We start from the raw sequence: 23,435 nt of genomic DNA on the forward strand, positions 1-23,435 counted from the left end.
GATGTTCACCACCACCACCACACTTTCCACCTTGTCCCTTCAACGAGACATTTAAACCCAGCTGAAGGGCGGCCAGTGGGTGCGTTACCAGTTCCTCACATCGGCTTCCACAACCGCCGCTTTGGCTCCAACAGGGCCCTTCAGTTGAACATGGAAAGAAATAAACCAAAAAACACTTTTGTTCCTTCAGACACAGAAGTTTATTCTCAACCCCCACCACCCTCCCCTCCAAAAAGTTAGAGGTTGTCCAAAAAAAAAAAAAAAAAAAATAAAAAAAAGGAAAAAAAAAAAAAAAAAAATAAAAAAAACAATTAATTTTTGCCTGCTTCAGTCATTCCTGACTGCAGGAAGCAGGGAGTTTTCATTTTACCTTGTTACTCCAATAATCCTACCGGATGACAAACAGACACACACCAACTCCTCTTGCTTTGTAGGGAATGTATAAAAAGCCGTGGCTGTCGGCGGCCACGCGCAGGGACTCTGGAAATTAAGGATTTGCATAAGCTGCAGTCTCGCTCACCGCTCCTCCCAGGGCTGGCATCTCCACTCCAGCGATCCTCCTCCCCTTCCAGCTACTTTGTTCTTCACTTCCACACAGATCCCTTAACAGGTTCATGGTAGACATGATAGAGGCTTTGACCAACACAAGCACTGACATATTTATATTAAAAAATAGTGCAAAATTTCAACATTTATATAAATAACTCTAAACCCCTGCTTTTGATTTTTTTTTTTTTGTTTTTTGTTTTTTTACAATGTAATACATGCTTTTTGAGTTGGCACTCAAAAAAATTGCCATTTTTCTTCTAGTTCAGAAAACAACTTTTTTTTTTTTTTGAATAGGCCTCTTCTAATACAAAAATACTCCTGCTCCTTACACATACACTTTCTCTTATTTTTAATATATATTTATATATTTATATTGCAGATCTTTAAACAAAATGGTTTTTGTGCAAATATTTTGTTTTTAAAGATAAGTGAAATAATCAAACAAAACAAAAAAAAAAAGCATTCACACACAGCCCAACTAGAAACAAACAAAAAAAAAAGACTACAGTTGATTTTTTTTTTTTTCCTTTTTAAACGTCTAGACACAGCTCAATAAAGAAATGTTTTTGCAAGCTTGGTAGGCTTGTGCATTCAGACCAGACATAACGAGTAAATATTTATACACGGAGAGATGGGGAAGGGCTTTTTTTTTTATTTCTTTGCTTATCTTCCTCAACTCTCTCTCTCTCTCTCCTTTTTCTTTCAACGAGAAGTGCAGAGTGTTTCATTTACTTTCTTGCCTTTTTTTTTTGCCTTTTTTTTTTTTAATATAATTTTATTTATTTTTTTTTTTAAAAGGGGTGCCCTTTTTGTTTCTCTTTCTCTTTGTTCCACGCCGTCGTCGTCGTTGTGCTCTCAAGGCCATTGATCTGTGAGGGATGGAGTCTGCTGCCCTCCAAGATGGGGGGCACCCCGTTGTTGTTCTGCTGGTGCTGGTAGAAGGTGGAGCCGGGGTAGTGGCCGATCACCTCGCTGTAGGTCGGCGGCGGCCCCTCCATCCTGCCGCTGCTGCCGTAGCAGGTGGCGCTGATGCCAGAGTTACTGCTGGGGGGGCACGGCCCCCCGAACACGGAGTTATCTATCAAGTCACTGTCGAAGATGGTTCTGTTTGGGGGGGCCCGCACCGACTCCCTGTTGAGCTCCATCTGCTGCTCGGGGTCGCGCAGCTGCAGCGTGCAGGGTCCCTGGTAGGGCGGGGGCTCCTCGCCGTCCGACAGCGAGATGGTGGGCGGCAGGTCGATCTCGTGCTGCAGGTACGGGTAGGTGGGCTGGAAGCGGTTGAAGCGGTCCCTCTGCAGGAAGGAGGGCACCGCCAGGCGCTCGCTGGGCCGCGGGGTGTAGATCTGCTGCTGGAAGGGAGAGGAGGGAAAAGAGCGTGAGAGGAGGCGCGAGGGGCCGCGGCACGGCGCGACGCGGGGACGGGCGGCGGCCTCACCTCGGCGATGCCGGTCCCCGACACGGTGCTTTCCGAAGGCCACAGGCTTCCCTCCTGCGTGGGAAAGGACAAGAGAGGGCAGGGTGAGTCTGATGCCGGGGGTGGGTTAAGCCCCTTCTGCCAACAGCATGTGCCAGGCGTCACCCAGAGAAGACACCGCCACCAACGCGTTCCTGCCCAGCCTGCACCAACGCCAACCAGCATCTCCAGTTAGGATCGTGTGTGCTGGGCATCGTGTGCATCCATGTGCATGCCTGTGTCACCTCATCACCACTGGAACAACCCCTTCGGATCAAAACCTCCCTCCCCTTGCACCCCTCCGGACCAAAACCTCCCTCCCCTCGCACCCCTTCTGATCAAAACCTCCCTCCCCTCGCACCCCTTCTGATCAAAACCTCCCTCCCCTCGCACCCCTTCTGATCAAAACCTCCCTCCCCTCGCACCCCTTCGGATCAAAACCTCCCTCCCCTCGCACCCCTTCGGATCAAAACCTCCCTCCCCTCGCACCCCTTCAGATCAAAACTTCCCTCCCCTCGCACCTCCGTCTCCATTTAATGGATCGTGTGCAGAATGAATGATGAGAACCCTCTCCCGTTTGCAGACTTCCCCCCTCCCGCCCCCACACCCCCAGCACAGTTCTTTCCCCGGTTCAAACATGCCAGAGGAGTATTTTTCAATTTGTGATCCATGAGCCGTGGGTGATTCACAAGACATCAAAAAAAAAAAAAAAAAGCTCCATGAAATAATGACAAGATTTAAAAAAAAAAAAAAAAAAATCAACAAAAATCAAACAAACAAAAAAAAACCCCTCACGCCCACATTCTGATGCTCACAACCACGGACATCATGGGAAAATAAAGATAATAAGTGAATAACCAAATGTTCAGCCTAATTTTGATTCAGCTAAAAAAAAACCCAAAAAAACTCTGTAGCAACAGGATGGTTTCAGAGTATTTTTTCCCCAAAGAGTAAGTGGTCCTTGGCTTAAATAGACTGAGAGACTGAAGCACAGAGACTTTCTTACATTGCAAGCATCACTCTGATCCTGAGATCCAAACCTCAGCGCCAACAACCCCAGGCACGGTGAAGCCACAATTTCCCCCAAACCCTGAGCGTAGTTTACTATTCATGATCAAAACAAACAAACAAAGGTTCTTCCCATCTGCTGGTGATACTCTGAGCACGCACAGTTCACCCCAGACTTTTTTGCCTTAGGAACTGCAATATTTAAATATTGCTAATATTCACATATAGCAACATCCCTCTGGCAGGCAGAGCTGGAGGAAAACAGCCAGAAGGCTTGTAATTATAACTCGGAACTTCCCAGTTCCTTGCAGGTGAATATCCAGTTCTGGCACTAGTAAGCCAGGCACAGGCAGAAGTATTTGGCACCAGTGGGGAAAAAAAAAGATACCAGGGGAAAAAGAAACCCCCTTTTTCCCCTGAAGTGTTGCACTGAGAGGCTGGGTCTGAGCAAACCACACACCTCCCTCCCATGAGAACTCCTATTTCTCCACCTGCCCCAAACACAGCACCAGCACCACATTAAAATCTCCCGAGAAACCACCCATTATATCCCCCACCCTCCTGTTTTCTCATTTTCCCCCAATGCTGGAATGTATTTTCTCCTTTGGCACAGCACGTGGGGAGAATCCATCAGGTTCTGGGTTTTGAAGCTCAGCTCTGCACAGAAACCTCACGGCAGGGCTGGTGCAAGGAAAACAGCAATTTAAATGGAAATGAGACTACCCAGAGTCTTCCCCCTTCTCCACGGCTTTTTCAGGAGCATCTCCTTGGAGCAGAGGTGAAGTGCCACAATGCCAGCACCTTCCCCGAGCACAGCTGAGGAATGCGCTGCCTGAGCTGCAGCCCCACGGCCCTTCCCCAGCAAGACAACCCTGTTCCATTCCAGACCTCCAGACTCCAACTGCAACTGTTTACACAGGCATCCACTGTTTAGTCTGGTCCATTTTCCATGGATTTCTTGCCTTCAGGGCGAGTCTGCAGTCAAAATCCTCCAGCAGCCAAAAGATCCAAGAGGAACTGCATCTGCCACGGGACAAATCCCCACCTCCAACTCTGTGCTCAGGCGCTGACACCAAAGGGCCCAGGGAGGATTTCCAGTGCCACCACAGGCGCTGCCAGCCTGTCACCTCATCCCAGGGAGGATTTCCAGTGCCACCACAGGCGCTGCCAGCCTGTCACCTCGTCCCAAAGGACAGCAAAAGCAGTGGGCAGGAGCGGGAAGCACTCCCAAAATTGTGTTTACTTTGCCGTGCCCCCGTGGCAGACTTCCTGAGCAGCGAGTACCCTGCTGCCTTCTGCTAGATGTTTTATATTTAACTTGGCAGTGGGCAGTGCCATGGCAATATCCCATCTGCTCCCCCCTTTCCCGGGAGCGATGTCAGCCAGCTCCCACGAGGGTGGCTGCAGCCTGGGGCTTCCCAGCCCTGCCAGGCTCAGCTGGGACATCCTGCTGTGGCAGGTGACGGGCAGGGCTGCTCCACCCAAAACGTGCCCTGCCCCTCCGTGCCCACTCACCCAGAGCCTGCCCCAGGATCCTGCCCGTGTGTTTGGAATCAAAGCTCTGGCTCACACACCATTCATCTGTTTGAAGGGATGAGGTCCAGGAATGATGCCCTGGGCAACACGTGGATGTGAGAGTAGCAAACCAGCGGAAACAGCACTAAAATGGGATGTGCAGAGAGGAGAAGGAGCAGGCAGGAGACCCATTTTCTGGAGGAGCTGATTTCTGCAGCCATTTTTAAGCACCTCTCCCAGGACTCCAGGGCCTGGCCATGCTCCTGTGCCCACGGCTGACCGACCACAGGCACCCAGTGCTCCTCAGCACCAACCCCACCTCACACACTACCATGGAACCCAGCTGGGGAGAGCTCAGCTCCCCTAAAAACTCCACAGTGAGATTAAAGCGGCTGGAAATCAGTAGTGAGAGGAGGGCAAAGCCTCAGGGACAGAATACATCCCTGCTCTTAGCCTTCACTGTGGCCCTGGGATGGCTCCACAGCCCCACGGAGCCAAGCGAAACTGCAGAAACAACATCACTGCAAACCCTCAGCCTCTCCTCACCCGCCTCTGATTTTCAGAATATTTAGGACTTCAATCCATCTCAACAATGAACAGTCTAGAAAGCCACAGGCTTCTGAAACGGAAGGTGAAATTCTGCTGTCTGGTGAGCAAAACAGCTGTAAAAGCCTCCACAAGTATTGCAGGACTTGCTGCAGAACCTAAAATTACTTTTACATTTCCTTTTAGACATCAATCTTCAGCTTTTTTAGAACTACCTGTTTTAGCGATGTCAGAGAATTTTCTCTGTAAAGCTGCATGGTACAGATTAAGTCTCTGAGCCTTCAAGGAAAACTCATTTTCTATTTTGGGGGACAAAAGTGTGCTTGGAAATTGCACTTACACTGCTTTTTCTCAGGGGAGCGGGATACCACTGTTCCAAAGGTGCAGGGACAGTGCCATTCTCATAGCAAAAAAAGTTATCAGTAGCATTTCTTAAATATTCTTAGTTCAGGAAAATAAAAGGTACTTGACATGAGGAGACAGAGTTTAAGTACAGCAAGAACGGTGATGGAGAAATGCATGTAGTAATACAAAAACTGCTCGCCAGCGAGAGCCACATTAAAAAAACCCTTTAGGGAAATTAATTTCTCCTTCAGCTGTAATTTTTGAGCTACAGCAACAAAAAAGGACAGCTCCAGCAGACCCAGCAGCATCCTGACCATGGGATGAACTGCTTTAATATTTCAGCAGATGAAAAGCGTGAATGCAGCTCCAGTGCCCGTCTGCGGTCACGGCACCAAAATGAAGTTTGGGATTTAAAATGCCCAACACCGGTTCAGTGCAAGTTTAATGGATTGCATAAACCGGTATCCAGCCCAGGGTGGCCTCTGCCCGCCAGGCTCCAGCCCTCCTTCAGACTGGAGCTGTTTTCCACTGACAGACATGCTGTGCTGAGTCTGAGAGGTGCTGCTGCCTTTAAGGTCTTTATTATGCTGGATCCCAGTGTAACGAGCTTCCCGCTCGTTAGCGCACCAGGGGCTGCTCTGTCCCATCAGGAGGGTGCTGGGACCACAGGGAATCTCTGCTGCCACTCCATCAGTGCTGCACGCACAGCAAGGACAGGGCAGGGAGGTGGGGAACAACCACAACGATGGCAAAAAGTAAAACAACCAAAATTATGCATTCCTATTTCTCTCCTTAGCTCCAAAAAAAGGTTTTCAAGACTCCACATCCTCACTGGGGTTGAGCAGAGGCACAGATGTCAAACGCTGATGAAAAGCCATTTAATCACTGATGTGTCTGAAGGCTGAATTAGTAACAGAGCTGAGCCAAAAAATGGCTGGAAATTTCAGCCTGGTAGAATTTAAAATAGAGAAAAATAATAAAGGGGGAAAAGGAATTGTTTTTTTAAGGAGTCAATTTTTCATTCGACCTGAAATTTTGGGTCAATCACTGTGTGATTTTCTCTCTTCTTTCCACGTTAGCCTTCTTAACTCTTTTTAAAGAAAATAAAAAGCAGGCCAGAGAAATTACTGTGTTAAAATAAAGAGGGCTTGATCCGAACTTTGCTTTGAAAATATAAAACGACACATTTATCATTGTGCAGGTAAAGCATTCTGGACATGATAATACAGTGAAAAGAGTCTGAAAATGGGAAAACAACGTTTCTGCTATTTTAAATAACTCATGTGCTCCCATGCCCACACTCTGCTGCTGCTGGAAGTGGGAGCACGGGACCGTAAGAGGAACGTAAGATTTCCATGTGGAGCTGGGATATGTGTGGGGAGCTGAGCTCTGATCCCCAAAGCAGGAGGTGCCTGAGCCATCTCCACCCTCACACCAGCTGCTTTAACGTGGGATCAGGCATCCCGTGGGATCAGGCATTCCCAGCACCCCGATCCCGCTGCAGCACCGACAGACGACCCCGAGCTGGGATCACGCCATGCCCTCTGGAGAGCAGCTCCACAGCCCACGGAGCGAGGGGGGTTAATGGGGCTGGGGTTTGCACAGCTCTCCTTCCCACGGGGCATCCCCCTCACTGCTGTGCGCTGCTCGTGGTGGGTGACAAAAACAGCAGCTACGAGGAACAGCCCTGGGCAGCCTGCAACTGCACTGAAGGCTGGCTGAGTGAAAGATCCGAGATATCCCTCTCTCAAAAAAAAAAAAAAGAGAGAGGAAAGAAAATAGGAAAATAGAAGGAAACAAACCCTGAGCAATCCCCGTATTTGATCTTTTTCCTGTAGCAAGTACGGGTTTGATTCAGGGGGGCACAGCCCCACACAGAACACCCCACAGGGTGTGTCCAGCCTGCCCTGGCAGCCTGCAGAGGAGGGAGCAGGCAGCAGTGACCTTGAGGGAGCCCTGTTTAAAGCCACATTTAAGAGCCTTCAGGGTGAATGCTAAAAAAGAGAAGTATCAGTACAAGACATCCCTGCACTGAAGACAGAGCCACGGAGGCAGCAGTGAACAGTACCTGCTCACCCTCCACGAAAATGTGATGCCTTTCCTCTCTACATCCTTCTAAGTCTCTCTGAGCCACTGCATTTGAGGGAACTGCATGAAACAACACCTGCCTCGAGGCTGGCATCCCCTCAAACCCCTGTCAGAGGTACAATTCACATGTTTCTCCTTTTATGAAGCTGGGGCCTGGGTTAGAGACCCTCTCATACATCCCCGTGGAGAGAGCTCTGCTTGTCTGGCCGCCAAGTATTTTCTGCCCCTTCCACTGCAGTAGTGGCAGCAGCGCTGGTAAAAACTGGAGCAAGCCAGTCAGGATTTGCTGCTCTCTGCAGGGCAGGCAGGAAGTTTTGATAAAGTCACTTCAGACTCTAACTGGAGCCAAAGGACTGGATAGTTTGGGACTGCTAAACCAAGGCATATGAACCCCAACCAGCCAGGAGTGGTGGTTTCAGGAACAGGACATGTCCAGAACAGCCTCGTGCAGTCACTTTACTAATGTAAAATCTGAATTTCAAAGCTCAAGGTAAAGGCAGATGCTACGGTTGTCCACATATAAGCACACACAGCACCCTAAAGAGCCAGGTGACCCCAAAATGCCCTCTCACCCCCAGTAACAGAGACAGAGGATGCTAGGACCAAACATAAGCTGGCCTGCGTGGCTGGAAGAGCAGGGTGTGACTTACTGAGGAGAGGTTCTCGTCTCGCCGCCTGCCCTGGCTGTGCCGGCTGATGAAGGATCGCGCAGAGAGTTTGTAGTGGTTCAGCAGACACGTGATCACCACCACCATCACCATCATCACCACCACGATTATGATTATCTGTACAAACTCCAACTCCGCTGCAAGAGAGACAGACAGACAGACTTTGAGCCACCAGGAAACAGCAGGTAACTGAGCGCAGGAACAACTGAAGTGGCTGAGACATCGCTGACAACACTGCACCCTCCCTGTTACAGCTCTCACACGCGGGCTCTGTGTGCCCTGAGCCCACAAAAACCTCACCCATTCACTTTTTCAGGGTCACAGAAGATTCTCCAGGAGGGATCTTTGCAGACAATCTATACTGCAGAGCACTTCCCGGCTGCATCACAAGCTGGACTTCCCAAAGACCTCCTGGGTGTCCCCAGCGCTGGGCACAAAACCAGGAGCATCCCAGCGCCTCTCTTGGGGCTGCAGAGCCACGAACCAACATAATTCATCCTAATGAAACAGTTCAGCTAAACGCAAGCTAAATTCCTGCAGTTCTCTTCCCGTCACCACCGCTCCGGGGAGGACGGGACTGAGCCCTCCTCAGCACATTCCTGCCCTGTCCCAGGGGTCAGACAGCGGTGGCCCAGGGGACAGCACAGCACAGCAGGCAGCCCCCCGTCTCCGAGGCTGCCCACCCTGCACAGGAAGCAGGCTGGGACACCTCCTGCTTTTGGGTGAGACGCCAGATGGGTGCGATGCGTCTGCCACGGGGCCGCATCCCGCAGCTCCAGACAGCCCTGGGCTCAGGGCTCGGCCAGCTGACAGCGGCAGCTTGAGTGGCTTGAACTGGCAGAGAGGAAAACTGCCAAAAGCCCTCCAAACAAACAGGAGAGAGCAAACAACAGACTATCCGGTTAACTCTGCAGACGCTTGGCAGCAGGCGGCGAGGAGTCGCTCCTAAAATTTCCTAAGGAAATAATTCCTCACACCTTCTCTGAGGCTTAGGAAAATTGAGTACCGGAGGCAAACATTGTGCTGGGTCATTATTTCCATGAATTTGGTGCCCAGGGAGTACATGCCATTCCCAAACTGCTCAGTCACTCCCCCCAGCTCCCTTCATGCCAGCAGTGCCCAGGACTGGGCAGCAGCAACTCCAGTGTAAAGGAAGGGCCGGACAGCAAAATTCAATCATTCCAGGGATTTACACTTTGTTTGCTTCTCAGCAGTGACAGCTATAAAATCCAGTTTGGGAAAGCCGTGCCCTAAGCTATGGTGGATGCTGCCAGCTATATTTAATCCATACAGACACACAAATATATATCTGCAGACACACAGCAAGGCCCATCAGATCTCAAAGGGCACCGCTCATACCAGCTGGGGGGGCTTCTGCTGAGTCAGGCACATTCATTAGGGTTTTCGCTGGGGCTTTTTTTTGTTTGTTTTGGTTTTGTTGGGTTTTCTTTTTTTAATGGAAAGTTTTCTCCTGACAGGTGGCATTTGAGTGCCAGTAAAAGCAAATAAATGTCAAGAAAACAGTCCAGGTGGTGAGCGCTGCCAGTTACCTTGGATCTCTTTCTGCTAAACAGCAGCTATTTCTGCCACTGCCCAAAATGCTCCAGCAGCTCTGCCCACTGCCTGCAGAAAGCAGAATTATGCCTTGAAAGCAGGAGCCTTATCTGGCACTTCGAGCTGGATGGATGAGGGACTTTGAACCCAGATCTTTCCAGCACCCCTAAAACACAGCTGCCTCCACTCTGGAAGGTTGCACATGGGGTGGGAAGAGAGGGATTAAATGCCAACCACTGTACAGGAGTTTTGCCTCAAAAATGCTTTTTAGCTAGAGTAAAAGACAAGCTCTGGGTCTTTCACAGCAACCCCAACAAGTTTCCCAGTGCCACTGTGAGAGGAAGAGCATGGAAGAAAACCACATTCCCCAAAATTTGATCCAGCCCTAAAGCAGCACAGCTCATCTATCTGTGGGACCCAAAAGCTGCCCCTGGTGCCCTGTGCTGGAGGAACTGGCTGGAACAGGAGCTCGTTGCTTCTGAGCAGAACTCAGACCGACCACAGGCACAAACACACCAAAACCTAAAGGGCTGGGAAAGCGGATGGTGCAAAACCATTTAAAAAAAAAGGCACAGTGACTCTTCCCATGTCACCCCCACTGTGTAGGGGTGTCCCTACACATCCCAAAGACGTGTCCTGGTGCCAGCTGTAACTGAGCACTGACAGCATCTCCCCAGCCTCCAGCAGGGTGAAGCCCCAGCACCCCAGCCAGGCACAGGGCACCCCACAGCTCCCCTGGGTGCTCCTCTGGTCACCCACTGGGAGCCAGACCCCAGAGCCCCTGTGCCTGCCCTCCCCGTGGGCACCACAGCAGCCACCCAGCCTGGGTGCAGAGCCCATCTTTTGCACAAATCATTATGGAAAAGAAAAAACTAAGAAAAAAAATAAATAAAATAAAAAAAAAAAAATCCCCCAATGTTTTTAAGATGATGAGTCACTTCAGCCTCAAAATGCAGCATGTGCTTTGGTCACGGTAAGAAAACACAAGAAAAAATATAAATGAAGCCGGTGATGGAAAACTTCCTTTTCTGTTAAATGGGGTTATACTTCTAAAGAAAAAACAGGGCAAAGTAGTAGTAAAAACAAAAAGTTCCTTTCCTAGGACAAGAGATCCCTTAAATGAACCAAACCTTGCTAAATTGGTGCTGGTGCTTCAGGGACACAGGTGAAGTTTTGGCCATTGGGAAGTGCTGCCCCAACTCCTTCCCAGGAAGGACCACACAAGATGTGGCACTTACAAATGACCCAAACCAGGCTCCCTGCACACACAGACACAAGAAAGGGTGGGAATTCCATCAGCATCTGGGACAAGACACCAGCATCTCACCCATCCCTCAGCACTGCTGTAATCCGGGATTACACAAGGCCCACCAAGAGGTGCAATAGGAAGGCACAGGATGATTACCAGGACAAAGGGGATGCTGCTTTCCAGCTGGGATGCTCCTCCTGCCCCATCCCTACGGAAGCACAGGCTCTGAGGAGCAGCCCAGCCATACCATGCCCAGGAGCAAACCCATCATATGCAGAGATGAGCTTTAATCCCAAGAACACTCAGGTTGCCCAATCTGGCCTTTGGAAAAAATAAAATATAAGTCAAACCAAACCAAAAAAAAAAAAACAACCCCACACACTCAATTTGTGCTTTTCATGTTTCAAGAGACTCATACCCACTCGAGGCACCAAAGTTTCTGCCAACCCTCCCTCTGTTTTAACTTGTCCTCGTGGGCTTCTTTTCTGCAGAAGGGAAAACAAACCCAACACACTGGAAAGCTGGATATACTCAGTAAGATTTTTATCCAAGCAGCTCAGTCAAACTAATGAAGAAAGATCATTAAAAACCCAAAGTTTGAGTTAATATGTTATTATACAAGTGCAATTCAGCTGCTATGCTAATAAAAAGCCTTTGGGGAATGAAAAACAAGCCAAACTGCAAAGCACATAATTTATAATTCTACTGGTATTCTTAAAAACACACACACAACAAAACAAGAAAAAAAAAAATACTCAACACATTTTGTATTTGGCTTCCTAATCATTGTCACTTTTCAATTAGTAGAGACCTCATTCCATTTCTCTCTGTAATTTTCCCCAAGGGAAGTGTTATAAATGCACTAGGCTTTACAAGATGGGCATATTCCGCCTCCAAATGCAAAGCAAGGTCACACTAATTTAATTTTGCATAATTTTTATTCCAGAATACATTTCAAACTAACAGGTTCAGACATCACATTTAAGTGACACAACCTGCTTTTCCGTATTCTCTGTCTAGACGCGGCAGCTCCGGGAGCCGGGCACCGTGCGTGCAACTCTTTTGCAACGAAGCATTTTTCCCCCCCAGATTCTCACCACCCTGAAACGGGGTGTTCGTGACCAAGGAGAAGCTCTGGTCACGTCCCGTTCTTCACGTTCACTGCTCGCCTGCCACTTCAAACCACGCCTTGGACGAGGGCATCGCAGCGGATTATGGAGGGGTATTAATGAGTGATAAAGATATTCTGCTTCCCAAAGCCTCTGGACTCCACTCTCCCGGATTTAGAAGAAGCTCACATCCTTGCTGCCCACCCTGCTGCCCAGCCACTAAGACCATAAAGCTCTAAAGTGTCTGAAATTCATGGATTTATGTGTGGGTCCACACATAAATGAGGTGCTGGTCCCGCTGCAGACCACACTCAGGGCTCCACAGAAGCTGCTGCAGGAAGGTGAATCTGGGAGCTTCCTCCAGTCCTTATAAACAAAATACTGGCACCCACAGGTTCAAATTAATTAATATATTTACAAGGAGGGAGAGTGATTTGAGTCAATGGTGATGCTGGGAGCACCCTCACAGCCGCAGGGGAGGTGAGGCTGTGTTACACCTTAAATGCATTGCCTTGCCTTTTACAGCTACATTTCAGTTCATAAAATGCTTCCTATAAACTTTATTAATGCTCTTCCTTCCACACAGAGTATGTCTGCAGAAGACAAACTCTCCAAACCACCACAAGTATAAAGGAGAAAAAAACCCCTACAAACTAAACCCTGTATTTTGCTGCAATCATTTCAGACACTCCAGCTATCATTTACAGGTGGACAGAACAGTTTACAGGCAGGGTCTCAGCCAAGATGACCTGTGCTTTCAGCCAGGTAATACACACATCTGCCGGTCAAACCAGTCATCCCCGAGCTTCAATTACAATTTCTATATGTACTGGAATTGTGTATCACGTGAGAAGTGATGAGAAGTGAAATTATTCAGGAGATAACGGCTAAGATGAAGAAATGTAGCCATAACTCCCTAAGGAAAAAAAGTTAAAAACCCCTCACCCTCTTAATACACTCACACTCTCTCTTACACACACACTTACAAACTCACCCACACACTCTTACACATTTTTACACACTCACACATATTCTAACTCTCCTTAAAGAGGGTTCTCCCTCTCAGAGGCTGTGGACAGCAAAGAAGAGATGAAAGAACAAAGAACTTCAGATGGCAGATTACTCACCCTCGCTCATCTGCTAGGTCATCTTAGAAACAATCAGAGCAGGCAAAGTCATTACTGCACTATTTTTGTATTAGCATCTGCTACGTTTATCTTCTAATACCTCCATAAAACCAGATAGGAAGGGTAAATCAGATCGCCAGCAATTGTGTTTGTTTACAGGACAGCACGGGAAGAACTGCAGATAGATACAGAATATGATCTCAATACTGATACTGAGGCCGTGACTGGCAGCACCTTGAAGCTGCAGCAGCACCAAGGCATCAAAGGGACCAGGATGGGGCCTGTGCCAACAGGCAGGACAGCTGGGGAGAGATCATTCTGGGCCTGCTTCATGCATCATCAGTACGGTTAACAGCTAAACTTCATTTCTGGATTCAGTCAATTCCGATGCAGAGAGCAGAAATTATTCTGTGCGAGGCAGTGGTGACAGGCTGAGATGGGGCAGAAGGGCAGGGAGCAAGTGAGACTTAGAAAAGGAGCCAGTTGAAAAAAAATATTGCTGGAAAACAGGGGCTAGGGCTCAAGAAGTCCTGTTCATACTGCCAAGCCTTGGGTTGTAACTGTATTTAATACAGTTCCTTTTCTTCAGATGCCACCCCAGGTAATCAAGCATCACATCCTCTGAGTCACTGGCAAATGATGGCCTCATCCCCCCACCCCCATTTTTGTTTGTTTTAAAGGAAACAGCCCCATTTCATGCTTAATAGTCACAGAAATATCAGACTGGTTGGGCCTCAGAACATTTTTTTAGTGCTTAAAAAAAACACAGCAACTGTCCTGGCTGCACCACTGGGCCTGTTTTCAGAAGGTGACCTTCCTGAGCTCGGTGGCAGCTGCAGGGAGTGGGACACGCATCCCAGGGCCAGAGAGGCAGGATCAGCATGGCAGAACTCAGTTTTTACAGGGAAATGACAAACTGAGAGCTGGGGTCAGCAGCTGTGCCAGCCAGGACACTTCCCGGCTCGGAGCAGAGACCTGACAGCCGGACACGTGTTTAGAGAAACTCCTGAAGACATGAAACAGCTCCCCCAGAGCAATGAGAACTAACAAGGTTCTTTGGGACATTCTGAAATCCTGTGTATGCCAACCCCTTCTCTCTCTTCTGCGCCTATTTCTCCCACCCTCCTCTTTTCCAGGATTTTTACACAAGGTAGTTCACACACAGGCTGATCCCAGCCTACTGAGATGACTGGAAGGAGTACGTGGCTTTTGAAGTTACTCACAAGGGTGAGAACAGCTGAACTGCATTAAAAGAATAAAGTCATTTTGATTCTGCACTTAAAAGACAGGTAAATTTGCTTGCTCACTAGAAAACGTTGAGCAGGGCTCACTAGAAAACGTTGAGCAGGGCTCATGGCCACCACTAAGCTGAGATCATCCAAAAAATCTCCAGCTTCCCCAGGGCAAGTACAATAGCATCAGGCCTGGATAATGTCTGGGCAGGGGTGAGGGCAGAATATCACCCACCCCTTTGAACAAGAGCACCAGGAGAGAGAGACACAAGAACTATAGTTTACCATCTGCAATCATAAATAGCCTGAACCAGGGGGAAAAAAAAAAAAAATCTACCAAACAATGAGTGAAAAAAACCCAGCACACAATATCCAGATCAAACCCCACCAGCTGACCCTGAAAGACCAAACAGGTTTTGTTCGTCAGGGGTATTTCTAACAGCCAGTAAAAATAAATGCATTAATAAATAAGTATTTGTGTATACCCTGGAAACACTCCTGATCAATTATGTGGCTTGCTACTGTAGAGGTTTTTTTTTTTTCCTTCCACCCAGCAGCAACTCATGACAAAGGAAAGCACATCTCATTTATGAACTTAGCTATAAATACTTTTGCTAACTGCCATTTAGGAATTTCATTTCCTGCTTGAGCAAGTCCTGTTGAAAGAGGCAATTACCAAATTTGTTTCTAGTTATAGAAATAGATGTTTGTCGCTGCCCACATCTGTTTCGACAGACAAATTGCCAGGCGCGGACGCTCCAAGGAGAGCAAGTGCTCCATGCAGGGAGGGCTTTGCTTTGCCCCCTCTCCAGAAAGCTAACAGCAATTACAGGGATTGGGTTTCTGATTCCAGCTTCCTCCCAGCCCTGTCTCCCGCTGCAGCAGAGCTGCCTCTCGCTGACAGGGCACCTGCAGCCTCCCTCAGCTGCATCCACCTGCGCTGCATCACGCAGCGGTGCCGGAGCCTGCTCCCTCCTCCCGCTGCCGCGGGGACACCAGGGAATGTGGGACTCATCTGTCACCCAGCCCAGCACTACAAGGCGCCTTGAGTTCTGGCGGTCACGAGGACCCAGCAGGCTGCACTTGCTGTGCTCACAGAAAGGCAGGCAGCAGCAGGGCAGGGAGACGGCACAGGCTGTCCCGCTCCGTGTGGGACACCCCAGAGCACAGCAGCTGGCGGGGCCGGCACGGGCGTTTGTGGATGGCATCATCAGCATCAAACACAGCCTCTCCCAGCTGAACAAATGCTCTATGCACCGGCTTTCACCAGGGGTCTCTCCACCCTGGCTGTCCCCTAGAACATTTCCATTTCCACTTATTCTTGGGGAAACCATCCGCGGGCCAATTCCCAGTGCGCTCAGTCAGAGCCCAAAGCAGCTCCAGGTGCCCTGGTGCCAGCACCCAACTAACCCCTGCCACGGTGTCCGGCAACTCACACCCAGCACCCGGCCCAGGGACACGACTGAGGAGCAGAAAAGCCACGAAACACCCCAAACTGTGGCTGGGTAACCTGTGCTCCTCCAGCGTTTCTACTCCGTACCAGCACGGCTCCCTGGCACCGCCTCACTTATCAACCAGCACAGCCCCGAGGAGCCCCCTGACATTTGGGAACGGTGCCGGGGACCCTGCCGTGCCCTGTCCTGAGGCTGCAGCTCCCCCGGGGGCTCCAGGACACGCAGCCCCGTGCAGCAGTGCCACAGGGGCTGCCCTGCCTCGCAGACGGCTGTCGAAACCCAGATTGAGCAAGCTGGCCAAAGCCACACAGGTCACGACGGAGCTGGAACTGCGACCGGATTTCCTCAGCACGCTCCAGGGCCAAAAAACGGGAAACGCTCCCTGCTCTGCTTCTGCCAAGCGCCGTTATCATCTGTGCCACTGTGCAGCTCCCGCTCGCCAGAGGAGTGACCTTTCACAAGGCAAGCTACTCCCAGGGAACAAGGACAATCTTAAGTTACAGGCAAAATTATGCATCGCAGGGAAAAAAATATGCAAAACGCATGCAAATGCCCAGACAAGGCACACTGTGTCTGGTCACTGCAGGATTCAAGTTCAGTTCTTGAACTGGTCTGAACTGGTCGCTACCAGCAGATGGGAGCGAATGCATGAGCACACTCTCACAGAGACGTGAAAAAAAAAATTGTATCTATCTATATATATATATACACACACACACCAGAGTGAATGGGGGAGGTGAGTACAACCGCCCCAAATCTGACAAAATTAAAGGTAATAAATTTACTTCCACCTCAGCTGCAGCAACAGCCTGAGAAAGGTTTTAACTCCCACAGCAGATCTGCTGGGAAGTCTGTTTCCTTGGGGGGTTCTGCATGTGCAGGTTTCAGGGCACACACAAAGAGAAGGCCAGGCACAGATGGGGTTTGGGGCCAGGAACAGGGCTGGGGTCACCTGCCCTTCCTGAACATCCTCATCCTGGGCTTCCCTGAGCATCCTCATGCTGGGGGTTCTCTGCCCTCCCCAAGCAACCCAATCTCCATCCTGGGGTGCTCTGCCCCTTCCCCCGAGCATCCTCATCCCCGTCTCAGGGATCCCTGTCCTCTCTGAGAATCCCCATCCCGGGGCGCTCTGCCCCTTCCCCGGCTCATCCATATCCCGGGTTTCCCTGCCCTCTCTGAGAATCCCTATCCCCATCCCGGGGTGCTCCGCTCCCTCCCCCGAGCATCTCCATCCCGGCCCATCTGCGTCCCTCCTGCCGCCCCATTGTGCCGCTCCCCCGTCCCATCCCCGGATACGCAGGGCAAGGGAGGCTGCGGGGAGCCGACCCCCGGGTCAGCGCCCACAATGGGCTCGGGGGGAGGCGGTGGAGCCCCGGCTGGCCCGTCCGGGCCGCGGTGGGGCCGGGCCTGCCCCGCCACCTGCCCGCCGGGATGCGGGCTGCGGGCGGCAGCTGCCCCGCGGCGGGCGCAGGGCGCTCGGCGGGGCGGGAGAGGGCACAGCACCGACGGGAGGATTATCCACGGACACCAGCCTCGTGTCCCCCCCACCCCTTTTCAGCGCGTTTAACAATCAAGCAGTAGCTATAGCGACGGGGTTAATTAATGCGCCGATTTGCATCACTAAAACTCCGCACCCATTCAAAGGCCGCCGATGCGTGCGCTCGTAGCGGGACCCGCACCCGCGGCGGGGACACCCCCGGGGCAGCGACACCCGAGAGCCGGCCCCTCCTCACACCTCCGTCCCCTGCACGCCAGCGTGCGGGAAAGGGCAGGAAAACGGGAGCCGAAGCGTCCTTCGAAAAATAAGAGTGAAGGGAAAAAAGTGATTTTCAGGGATGGAGGGAGTAAAGCGCATTCCAAGGCAGAGGGGGTAAGGAGATAGGGAATGTAAAGGTTGCAGACTATCGTATAACCAGAGGGGGAAATGTCTTCTCACCACAAACATGCATCTGCATGATGTCTAGACAGTCATAAAAAGGGCAATTAAAGTACTGCAGGCTGCAGTAAGCCAATGTCTCCTCTCCCAGTCTAAACAGTTGAAACATACTGCATGAACTTCAGGGGGGAAAAAAAAAATAAAAAAAATATAGGACAGAGAGAGAAAAAGACAAGTTTGTAAGGAAAAAAATGTTTTGAAATTCAGCTTTAAATAAGCCAGTAAATTAATTCAACCTTGTCACATCTCTGCCTTATAACATATCAAATATTCCGCCTGCGTCCTGTCTAGACTGCGATAACAAAGGGCATTTAAAGCCCTGCAAGATGCGCTGACAGAGTAGCCATTTAAAGACGCAGTATTGCTTTCTCCATCTAAAACGATTTGTCAGATGGAGTTAAAATGAAAATGATAAGTAATCACTCTGGTTCACAACCATTTCAAAAGAAAAAAAAACCAAAAAACCACAAAACCCCCACAGCTCATAGATATAAATCCCACTAAAATCATTCCAATGTATCATTCCAGTGGGATTTGTCTGGCCTCCTTTTTTTTTTTTACAGCATTTGCCTTTTTTTTATTATTTATTTTATTAATCTGAGATGTCAGTAGCTTTATGCAGCACATGCATTTCTAAACAGGAGTGTATTAAGTTCGAAAAAGCTAGCTCCAAGTTTTAACTGATTTATTGGCATAAAATGATGACTCGCGGAGAAACACTATTAAAATCCCAAGGGTTAACAACACTGAAAAGGAATTTTTTGTTTTTATTTACTTAGAAACAAAAGAATAAACTGTATCACATGAGAAAAACTGGCCAGTCCCCATCACGGACACAGCTGAGCCTGCTCAGTTCCAGGCCTCAGGAATGCAAAAAAAGAAAAGAAAAGTTAAAGCAAACTATGTGGGTGTGCAGTGTTGGTTTTTTGGTTTTTTTTTTACTGAGAAAGGATGGTTTTCTGGAAAAAGCAAAACAAACCATAATCCAGTCTAACACAAGAAACACTCTCCTTCCTCTCTGAGCTTTATCAACTATTGAAGAACCAAAAAAGAGCCTCAAAATAAAATACACAGGTGAAATCGCTGATCTGCTGAACAGGAGGGCAAACGCTGCCCGTGACAGGGCCAGGCCACAGCCACCCCTGGCCAACGCTTCCAGCCCAGTGCAAGACTGGCCTGAGAGACTGTTGAGTTGTGACATGGCTCGAGCACGTGTCCCTGGCATCTCCCCGTGCCCAGCCCCGGGTCCCAGCTCACTGCCCAGACCCTTCTGCAGGGGAGGGAGTCACCCCTGGAAGGCCAGAACCAGCTTGAATTCAGTTCTTCTCTGCTCCTCACCCTATAGCATCCCACCACCACCTCATCTGCACCTCCCTCTGTCTCCCAACCCTTGTTTCTTAATTATTATTTTAATAAGACTGTTTCCAACTTCATTGTTCATTCCGCAATAGCCCAAGGGCTACAACTGTTCATTAGACAGAATTTCTGCTTTAATTGCACTGACACAGATGTGTAGGTTATCTGGAAGAAATTACTAAAATGAGCAGTAAAGAATGGGGCTGGATGCTTTTCTTCCCTTACGGAGAGTTTAATTTAACGTTATTTCCCCCCACGCCACGATGTACGAGCAGCATCACTCGCTGCACTGCGGGTTTGCAGAGGAATTAACCCCAAACTGTTCCCACTGCTCACAGGTCCATGAGGATTCCCGCAGGGAAGGGGCAGAGAGGGACAGGTTTGGGGGCTCTGGGGTCTCCACCACTGCCATTGGGATGGTCTGTGTCCCCCTCATGCCCCCAGGCTGCACAAATCAGTGACATTCCCCTCAGAGTGGAAGCATCTGGGATAAAGCTTTGGGGAAAAAGCTGGGCCACCACTGCTCAGTGTGCCCGTCCCTGCGTGTGCCAGGACTGGGGTGGGAAATAGGCTCCCTTGCTCCACCCTCACGCTCTGAAAAGAACAAACACCAAAAAGTGTCATCACTTCTGCTCAACAGTGCCTGGGCTTTGAACCCACCATGGCTGTGCAGCTGTCAAATCAGCCATGGAGTTCACATGAACTTCCTCTGCAATTCATGTTGGCAAGAGCCAGATGCATAATAGCCCTGGATTCAGGGAGAAAGAGCTGCCAGCATTATTTCTATTTAAAACCTCTATTTGAGCTTCACAGACTCATTCTTCACACATGATACACACACACACACACACAAAATGCAGAAGTGAGCCAGATCCAGAAGCATTTCCCTTCACCAAGAGCAGTGCCTAACAGCAATTCCAGGTTTTGGCTCTCTGAGACTATTTAATAGATTTTAATTCAATATTAAAAAGCATGAAGCTGCCAATTTTTTGTTATGTCTTCTTGCCAGGAAGAAGAAGAAAAAAAAAAAGTTGTTCCCAACTTCTTTATCAAACCATTCTCTCCTTTGCACCTCCCTCCTCCAGACAAGGGGAAGCAGCCAGGGTGAGGCTGACAAGGGTGGGCTGGGGCAGGGGCAAGTCCCATCTCTAAATACGTCTAAAAGCCACCAAAAATGTGTCCTTCAGCCAAACTGGTCTTTAAGGGAGAAGGAAAATTTCACAAATACTTCACATTAAAAAAAAAAAAAGGCCCACATTAAGGGAAAAACCTCCCCTTTGTTGCTAGGGGACTTGCTTTGCATCTGCTGAAAACCTTTTAAATGCCACCATTGTATTTAGGAAAAAAAAACAAACAAACAAACAAAAAACCAACCCGGAGACTGAAGCACCTCATGTGCTAAAAATCAAGAGACAGAGCACATCAGTTCCATCCTTCGTTTCCAAGTACTTTGCTCCGGCCTGACTTCGTTTTGTGACTTGGTCCTCGATGCTTTTTGGCAGTTTGCTCCAGACTTACTGGCACGGGCTAAAAGGTTTCTATTTAGCTGGTGTCAGCTGAGCATCTGTGCCGGCAAGAACTGGAGTGGGGGTGATCCCGAGTGCCTCTCAGAAGCACATTTCTTTCTGGGAGCTGCCACAATCATTTTAAGCCCGAGCGCGTTCGGGTAGCGGGGTGACTCCTCCGGAGGGGCCGGCGCAGCACTCCGCGCGGGGAGCGATCCCCTGAGCAGCGGAGGGAAAAAAGGAGCTGGGAACGCTCCCTAACCTGTGACCCTGACAACAAAAGGCAGGGAAAGCGTCTAGACCTCCAGTCTGACGGGGAGTGAAGGGAGCATTGTGCTCCGGCACACTGGGGCTGCTCAGACGAGGCGGGCGCAGAGGCGCTGCGGGGCAGGAGCAGCGAGGCAGCCGCAGCTGCGGCCGCAGCATCGCCCCGCACCGCTGCCGGGGACGGGGCACGCACAGCCCCCCACTCCTCCCCAGCACGGGGGTTTGCGGGCTTTGCACGGCAGCTTCCACCTCCCGGCGCAGCTGGAACCCGTGGAGGTGAAGGAGCCCGTCAGATTTCCAGCCCCGGGTTTCCCTTTGCCTCCGTGTATTCCGTACACAGCATCCTCACGCTCCTGAAGGCGGTGAGCCTGCAATTCCAGCCCCGTGCAGACTGCCAGCAGGAAAAGAGTAAAAAAAGAAATATATGCTTCCTTCCACAGAGCCTCTATTTACTGCTTTCCCTGTCTGGCTCAGTTAAAGGGGGACAAACCGTGATGTTCCTTCTCTGCCAAGCCTAGAGGTCAGCTCAACATTCTGAAAAAGTCGAAGTCCCAGCTTTAACACGTATTTCTTGTGTGACCCTGATCAAACCCCTTGGCTTCCCAGTGTTGAGGTCCCCACATACAAATATACAAACACCCTAAATAAATGCTGGAGCTAATGGCAGGTTACTGCCAGGGAACTGCACGAATTGAAAATAAAGGACCTATTAAAAGCCCTCGTTCGTCTCTGCCAGAAAGAAAACACTATTACCCAGTACTTTAAAAGATGCATTAAAGGAGAGAGAGCATCCGGGGGGGTTAAGGACACCCCTGGCAGAGCACTGAGGGGAAGCACTCCCGGCCAACCCCCACCATGTGCTCTCAGGATAAGGTTTTGGGGTGATCCCATGCCCTCGCCATGCCAGCACAGGCAGCAGGAGCAGCAGCTGCCCCAAGCACACCCTGCACAGAGAGCGACCTCACATAAACCTGGGAACCCACAGACCAGAACTCTGGGCAGAACAAAACTCTGTAGTTTCACTGTTCCTGAAGGAAAGGTAAATACCTGGAAGATGAGCTCCAGCCCAGCTGTACAGATGTAAAACCAGTGCGACCCGTGGTGGCACCGGGCATCAGTGACACTCGGTGGCCCAGTGGCACCGCTCCACAGGGGACCTGCAACCCTGGGCACAGCCAGCAGCCACCTCAGGCAGCTCCAGGCTGGAGCTCTGGAGTTACAGCCTGACACCAAGCAAAACCAGACCCAGCAACTGAAATCGTTTAAATAGCTATTAAATCCCCACCTCCTTCTGATGAGGGGTGATTTATCAACAGCTGATGGTGAGTACAGTGAATTCAGAGCAAGAGAGGAGTTTTAGTATCCTGGCAGACACCAGAGGCCAATCTTTCACCAGGAATGAGGATTTTCTTCTCCCCCTGCCTCTGTTGCTTCCTACCCCATCTCCAAAACATCACCAGTCCAGTGGCAACTCCTTCCCCAGGTGCTCCAGGTCCCTGGGACTAGTGAGGCACCAGCAGAGCCAGGAGCTGTGGCAGGACACTGGATGGTGGCACTGATGCCACACACCTGCAGCCTCAGCAGGGTCCAGCCAGAACCTCCTCACAGCCTGGCACCTGCCATGGCAGCAGCTCATCTCCTGACAATTGCCTGGGATTTATTTTTGGTGCACATGCACAGGGAGACTGAGAGATCCCACACTGGGATTTTATCAGCACGGTGCAGCTATGGAAACAAACGCATTTAAGACTAATATAACAAAAGGCCCAAACCCACAACAACAAAATAAAGAATGGTGCACATTGGCATTTTCACAGGGGAGCATCGCAGTGAATGCAGAGCGCGACCCAGCTTCGCTCAGAATTCACCCAAACTTTTAAGAAATCGCACATTTTCATGTACTTACATGTTTAGCTATGTGAATTTCGCTTGGTGCAAACCCTCCACCCTGCCCTTTGATTCTACAGAGTTCAAGGAAAGCACCTCCTCCTAAATAAGATGAATAGCCATCTGTTGAGGGCATTCTCTCCTTCCCCCTCTGTACCTATTTCCAAGCCACCCTCTGAGAGAAGCAGTAGAGCTGACACAAAATCCACGAGGAACTGCAGCACCTCTTCTTTTACTCCCCATGGAAGGGACACGGTGGGGCCTGGCCATGCCCCAGGGCACAGATCCGGGCAGAGCCTGCAGCTCAGCCAAACCACTCCCTCTCAGCAGGCACGAGAAGGATCCACAAGTCATTTACAGGAATCCAAGAGTCTGACATCCACACCACAGACACCCAGGAGTTAGTTACCAGGGAGATGGTGGAATACCTTAAAAACCCAGAAAAAAAAACCAAAAAAAGGTGAAAGCCAAACCTCCCTTGCGGGACGTAGCGCTGCTCCCTGCCCAGGTTCAGTGTCCTGAGCCACCACGTGCAGGGCTTTATCCCAGGTGGCACAGGGATGGGCACGGGCACCTCTCCCCCGGGT

General features: G+C 50.0%; 1 protein-coding gene across 6 annotated transcripts in view; it reads right to left on the reverse strand.

The window, feature by feature from the left end:
• Positions 1-1,082: 1,082 nt before the first annotated feature.
• PMEPA1 (prostate transmembrane protein, androgen induced 1) overlaps positions 1,083-23,435 on the reverse strand; it is a 266,363-nt gene continuing 244,010 nt past the window's right edge. For 4 of the 6 annotated variants that reach the window (XM_058422733.1, XM_040080163.2, XM_040080161.2 and 1 more), the window contains 3 exons: positions 8,155-8,309; positions 1,985-2,038; positions 1,083-1,898 (listed from right to left, as the gene is read on the reverse strand). In XM_058422733.1, coding sequence (XP_058278716.1) covers positions 1,341-1,898; positions 1,985-2,038; positions 8,155-8,268 — 726 coding nt within the window. In that variant the 5' untranslated portion in view covers positions 8,269-8,309 and the 3' untranslated portion in view covers positions 1,083-1,340. Of the gene's footprint in view, positions 1,899-1,984; positions 2,039-8,154; positions 8,310-22,008; positions 22,178-23,435 lie in introns of those variants that run through there. The other 2 variants (XM_040080164.2, XM_040080162.2) reach the window with 2 other exon arrangements.

Source organism: Hirundo rustica, chromosome 16 (genome assembly GCF_015227805.2).
Source record: "Hirundo rustica isolate bHirRus1 chromosome 16, bHirRus1.pri.v3, whole genome shotgun sequence".
Taxonomy (NCBI): domain Eukaryota; kingdom Metazoa; phylum Chordata; class Aves; order Passeriformes; family Hirundinidae; genus Hirundo; species Hirundo rustica.